Here is a 7,001-nt window from a genome sequence, read left to right as displayed (position 1 = left end):
TATCACTTCATTTCACTTTATTTGATTTTCTTTAGCATTTATATTTGCTCTTGTATTATTTTATTTATTTTATGTTTGAAGAGCTAATAATATATAAAATATAATTAAAAATTAAAAAATAGATACATGATAAAACTTTTAATTTTAAACTGAATTACATTATTTCAGGGCGGGTTCGGCGTAGAATTTTTGCTCTACCAAACCCGAACCTGAAAATTAAATCAGGATAAAACCTGAATCTGAACTTGAACCTAATCACATCAGGTTTTTCCCATTAAATTTGGTTTGGGTTCATGTAAGTACCACATGTCCGGTTTTCATTGTCATCATGTATTAATCAGGCAAAATATTAATATTGTGACAAATAAAAAATACACTTTGGTAATAAAAAGTAAAAACCATGAAAGAAGTATGAATGAGTTAATACATTTTGTAAAAATTTATTATTTTTACAAATAAAAGAAATATTCTTTTATAGAAACAATACAAAAAAAAGTGATAGTTCATGAATAAAGGAGAAAATTATTTAATGTCATTTACTTTACTACCAAACTAAAATGGAAAACCCAAAAACACACATGATTGTATCACACATTCATTGAATTCCAATCTACTAAATAGAGTTTGCAACCCTTATAAAAAATCATTTCTAACTACACAAACCAATTTCTAATTTCTCTCTCCCTCAAAATCCAATTTTGCATGGCTTCATCGGGGTCCAAACGAGGTCGTCATTCAGAATCGCCCCCTCATCAACGAGATGGTGCTCCCTTTTCGCCGATGACTGAGGGTGCTCGAAAACGTTCACAGAATCGGAGCTTGACAATGGAAACAGAACCAGAAAGGAACAACGTTATGCAAGTGGGAGAAAACTCTACTGGTATTATGTCGTTGGGTTTAGAAACAAAGCACCCAGCTGAAAGGGGCTCCCCACCAGCGTTTGGGGAATTCCTGAACACTTGTGGTTGGTGTAATACGAAGATCGGTGATCAAAGTGCATATATGTTTGGGTAAGGCTTGCTTCTCTTTCGTATTTGTTCTTCAACCACTTTAATTCACATACTTATAACTTGAACCAAGCTTCTTGTTAGTAATATATGTTTGTTATCCTTGAATCTTCTCTATTTCATTTGAAATATCAAAGTTGATATTTCAAATTCCAAGCTAAATACTTAATATTTTGGAATCCTATAAAGTAATTATTAAGACTAAAATTTATCTCTTTATAAATTAAGGATATTCAACCCATATTAGTATTGGATTGATGCTCAATATATCACGCTAGAGTTGTAGTTCAATAACATTTATTTTATATGTATAATAGCGATTTCATGTACTTTATGTTTGATGGCTTAGTCTTTTGGGTGCTGCTAGGGGTGGAATGTACATTTTCCTAAAATATTCAATAAAAAACATATTAATTATATATATATATATCATATCATATCATATGAGTGAGCATAAAGTAAAAAACCATACCTTAGAAGGAATTACTTGTACAAAGTTTACTAGTCAAGCCACAAAGGTGCCTATAGCCCCTCCAACTGTGAAGATATTCTCATCGAGAGGAATTGGTAGCAATGCATCATCATCGATTGCAACATTAATTGAGACCTTCACATGATGGCATGGGATACGTGCATTATGTAGCATACCATTAGTAGATTTGTGCACTTTCCCAACACCCACTACTCGGCTAGTTGGGGTATCTAGGAAAAGTTAGCAAGAACTGATTCCATGTATGTTAGTTAAAACATATAATTAGTTTATGACTATAAACTAAATGGCAAATAAATTAAAATAAGTTAACTAAATTACCTTAGGAATGAGAATCGTAATGGGAATGTTGTAAGGTGCAGGTGTGCAACTCTCATTGATGGTTGAAGGAACAGTGCCAACAACACTAGCTAGTCGTTTCCACTCAGCTTCCTTCACCTTCATTAATTGCTCATATTTGTTGAACCGTTGCATGAGGCCATCCACTTGATTTTGAACCTGACTCATTTGAGCTTTAGTTGCACACTTTGGATGAAGTACAAATGAAGCACCTCGGATACGGCGAGGGTAGATAGGCAGTCCTAGTGTCTTATCAAGTATTATGCGACTATCCGGTTGTGCCTCATTTTTTTTAGGGCAATGTGACAAATCAAGAAAAAACATAATGTTAATTAATCTTATTTTGATAAATAAAGTATGAAAATTAAGATATAATTAAAAAATGAACACTTACAACACGTCTTGCCACTTCTTGAACTTGCTCATTGTCAATGATATCATCCTTGTTCTTATAGGCATCCACTCATAGCACATCGAGTTCTACTCCATGTAGAGTCATAGGTGTATCGCTTTTGTTGTCCAACTTCCAAAACATAATCAATAATAATGTAATTATATATATGTATATATATATATATATATGCATATACAAAATATAACCAATAATGTACTTACAATTAACAATACTTACAATATTTTTCTCGATTTCTCTATACCCCGCTCGAGAAGCTCGGTATGGATACAAAGGCTTAAATGCTCTCTTGCGATTTTCGTTACTTAATTTCTAAAACAACAAACAACATTAACATCAACTATCATATACATATATATACAAAAGTCAATACAAAGAATATGATTTTACCAAGAAAGACTCGTCTTGTATGCATAGGGTGACAAAAGTCTTCCAATCCTCTTCTTCAACGATATTTGCATATTTAGTTGGAGGTTGTAGGTTAACATTGCCATCAGTATCTCTGAATAAGTTTTTGGCATCAGTTCAGAATTGTCGGAGAGCCTTGCCAGCCAATTTAAGGATATAATCCTTATGCTCCTCACCAACATCAAAAGTTGACTGAAAACACATGCATGCAAATATATGCATCTATGTACATTGCGTGAAAACACATATATGTACATTGCATGAAAACACAAAAACACAAACTGAAAAATCAACTTACTGTCACTTTGGGAAGCCATTCATGAAGTTTTTTGAGGTTACTGAGAGTTTGAGGGTTTATGAGAATACGAGAGTTTGCTGAGAGTATGAGGATTTCTTTTCGATTAAGTTTGAGAGCATAGAGGGAACGAACTCATCTTTTAGATATTTAAATTGTAGTAACAATTCAACAGCGCATATTAAAGATAGCACTATTGTATTGACATCTTCAACAACACTTCTGAAGGGTTGCGTTGTTGTTGTGTATCCAGCTATTTACTACTCATTTTCATGAACACATCAACAGCGCTTCCTAGATGATGCAATGTTGAATATAATCTAATTGACAACACTATCTCAAATATGCGCTATTGAATATAATCTAATTAACAGCGTTATCTTAATTATGCGCTGTTAAAATGAACTTATTTTCCAAATTAACAACGTATTCGTAATTATGTGTTGTTAAATTAACATTTTATATTACGAGTCAAAATATATACAACATCAATATACGTTAATTAACATGAAGTTGTCATGAAGTAAATTATCATATTATTTTGTTTATTAATATGAAACTTCAAAAATATTAAACATTAACTTTCGTTAATTTGTTTTTTGTATTTATAAAGTTGTTTTAATTTTTTATTTTGTTTATTAATATGGAATTGCAAAAATATTAAAGAAAATAACCATTTAAATAAATAACAAAACAATAGAAATTAACATCCAAAATAATTGTCCATTTTTCATTCAAAGAGACAAAATACATTATACAGAACTAAATGATTTGGTAGATTACAATGAACCGAATGAAGAAAACCAATGAAATAAATAATCTCCATATTAAATCTTCATCTCACGTAAATCTTGTATAACAGACAATTTCCTTCTAAAATCTGGGCCCATTTTGAAAATCAAAAGATGTTAAAGACCTCATTGACAAATTGGTAGATTAAATTGAGCCGAATGAAGAAAATCAATGAACTAAATAATTTACAAATTAATTCTTCATCTCACGCAAATCTTGTATAACAACCATTTTAATTTCCTTATGAAATCTTGATTTGGTAGATTACAATGAAGGAAATAAATGAACTGAAAGATTTGGTAGATGAATGAACTAAATAATCTACAGATTAAATCTTCATCTAACGCAAATTTTGTATAATAGTCATTTTCCTTCTGAAATTTGGGTCTTCTTGCCAAACCAAAAGATATTAAAGACTTCCTTGACATGATTCTGAAACAGAAACACAACTTTAGCACTTTTAACACTTCAAGTTGTTGAGATCTGTTGTCTGTTCTCTTTTTAGTTACTTTGTGTTTTCTTCCTCCTATCTGCATGAACATACTCCTATAGAAACACATAACACATACTCTTACTGATGAAATAGAACATGAAGTGAACCACAATATTTATAGATGAACAACCATTAATATTTCAACAAACGAAGAGACGCATTTTCTATCAAATACACACTTTCTTATTTACGCACTTTCATAATTAAGAAAGTGTTGTTACCATGTCATCTTCAACTGCACTTTCTTATTTATGCGTTGAGGAATTGATTAACATTAACAACATTTTCTATCAAATACGTTTTCTTATTTATGCATTGTTGAAGTTATACACATTGACAGCACTTGCTTTTAGTATGTGTTGTTAATGTTCTTCCGCCTCGTTTTCAACAGCGTCGTTCCAAATTGTGATGTTGAATGATCATTATTTATTACGATATCTGGCATAATGATAGTATATAAAATTTAAATTGTGGAAAAAGATGGTTCTTCCAACTCTGAATCGGATACAATACTAAATCACAATTAATATGCTATTGTGTGTTTTCTGAATTTTACAACTTGATGAGTCTAGGATATCACTTTTTAGTGGTGGCTATCATAGCCAAGGTGGTTGTTTTGAAAAAGTTCAAAACGTGGTTTCAATTGTGATTATGTATAATTTAGTCCTTGTTTATCACATGAGAAACATTATTTGTACACATTTTAGAATTTAGATCCAAAATAACATGTCAAAACAATGAGAGTTGACTTTTCCCTTAACCATTTATTTATTTTAGGCGTATAATCATAGTTAAAATCTTAATTCCTTACCCCAAAAAAGGACGAAGGATAACCTTATTGGTATCAAAAAATTCTTTAATTATTTAGTTTTGGGGCTTGCAACCCTACAACCCTTCACTGTTCTCATATAGATCATGATTGCTCCTAAATTGGTCAATGCATTCCCTGAGCATAAACCTAATCAATGCCTTATAGCAACAACTTCAGGTTCAGCACTTCAAACTTTTGATTAATTGCAGTAGCTTTAGGGTTTTATTTTCATTTATATTGTTAAAATATCAATATTTTGCAAATATATATATACACATATACATATATATATATATATATATGTACACATATATACATATATATATATATATATATATATATATATATATGTGTGGCCAAGTATGATTATCATGACTGTGGATTTTCTTAAAGGTGATGATTAGGCTACTTATCACCACCTAATTTACTTTAACTTCGCCAATTTTTTAAGGACCTCCACCAGATATCACAAAAAATATCATGTAAAATAAAACCTGAAATTCAATCAATGAGCTGCTCCAGTTGGGAATGACGTGTAGATTTTTTTTTTAAAATTCACTTTTTTGTGATATCTCCATTTTTTAGAGCAATTAGCTTTTGGTTATGAATTGAGGACACTGAAAAAATATGCATTGAAAATAAAATACCCAATCTGATCACTTCTTATATGTGTTTGAAACTTTTTGAGAAATCAATTGAAACTTTTTACTTTTTGGGACCATATGTATTTCTATATATTTTTTATGGAATAATTACTACCTTTACTACTAATTTTTTAAAACTATACAATTATGTTCTATTTATCTCAAATAAGTAAAGTATGTATGCAAACTAACACATAACTTAAATTTTATTGATGCAGCAATTTCAATGCATTTTGCAAACATGAATGCCAAGAAAAAGTGGTTAGCTTACTTTACAAGACACATTTATACGAATCAGGTTTGCCTGAGAATATTGGAATAGATGCTAAGAAAAGATCCAATTAAGACAGTGGTGTGGTGCCTCTGTGAATAACCAATATCGTGATCAACTGATATTTCTCTGGTGCAAAGTCGATAAACTAGTTATGGACAGTGCTCACTGATGAGCAACATTTTAATTATGTTGGGTAAATGGGTGTTGCTTTATTATTTCTTTTTTCTTAGTTTCAGATGCCAGTAAGTATACAGTGAAGTGCAACATTATGATGGCCATGATTAGAATTATAATAAATTGTATGTAAAATCTGTCCATTTAGAGTCACATGTTTATCTTGACTTGGGAAGTTTATAATCTTTCAATGCATCTGTTTTTAGAATTGTATCTTGCATTAAGATTCCATCAAACACCAACTCTCAAATTTAATTAGATTTGTGGGAAAATGTAAAGAGTGTTGAGAACATAAGTATAATATAATAATCAGGAAATATTTTTCAAGGAATATCTACCTCGTTTCAATCATGAGGTGATTCAGATTAGGAATCTGGAACCCATAATGGCCCTTCAACAATTGCTTAAGGGGCTTAAACATGTAAGTGAATTCGAACTAGACTTAGCACGCCAGGAACTCTTCCCCGACCTATGAATGAAGTAATCTGACGATCCACGAAAATTTTGAGGAGGGGAGACTTCAAGGGGTATGCACTACAAGAAGGATCCCTTTACCTCCACGAGGCCAACCTAGGAAATCCTAAAAATCAATCCCAAGAATCTCAAGAGGGGGGAAGGAAATGATGAATAACAAACTTTGCTTACAAGTCTTGATTTTCCAACATCAAAATGACAACACACCATGACGAACAAGACCAAGGAGGAAAATCAAATATATGACAATACTCTAGTGCTCAATAGAGTGAGGACAAGAGAAGTCCCAAATTTTAAAATGGAGAAATACATAATCAATTCAAATACGTAATCAATGTCATTTGTCTACTTTACACCTTGGACCAAAACTAGCATCGAATCTTTCAAC

General features: G+C 31.3%; 1 protein-coding gene across 1 annotated transcript; it reads left to right on the top strand.

Annotated features, from left to right (window-relative positions):
* Positions 577-6,312, top strand: LOC109327927. Its single transcript, XM_019561104.1, has 2 exons — positions 577-1,010; positions 5,910-6,312. The coding sequence occupies exons 1-2, from the start codon at positions 703-705 to the stop codon at positions 6,034-6,036; spliced, it is 435 nt and encodes a 144-aa protein (XP_019416649.1). The 5' UTR covers positions 577-702; the 3' UTR covers positions 6,037-6,312.

The sequence above is a fragment of the Lupinus angustifolius genome, chromosome LG15 (genome assembly GCF_001865875.1).
Source record: "Lupinus angustifolius cultivar Tanjil chromosome LG15, LupAngTanjil_v1.0, whole genome shotgun sequence".
Taxonomy (NCBI): domain Eukaryota; kingdom Viridiplantae; phylum Streptophyta; class Magnoliopsida; order Fabales; family Fabaceae; genus Lupinus; species Lupinus angustifolius.
This window is presented reverse-complemented; position numbering and strand designations above follow the sequence as displayed.

Bases quoted from the DNA above. Each gene is read 5' to 3' on its own strand.
- LOC109327927 (XM_019561104.1), top strand. From the start codon at position 703: ATGGCTTCATCGGGGTCCAAACGAGGTCGTCATTCAGAATCGCCCCCT. The intron at 1,011-5,909 runs GTAAGGCTTGCT...TTATTGATGCAG, and splicing joins CAAAGTGCATATATGTTTGG to CAATTTCAATGCATTTTGCA.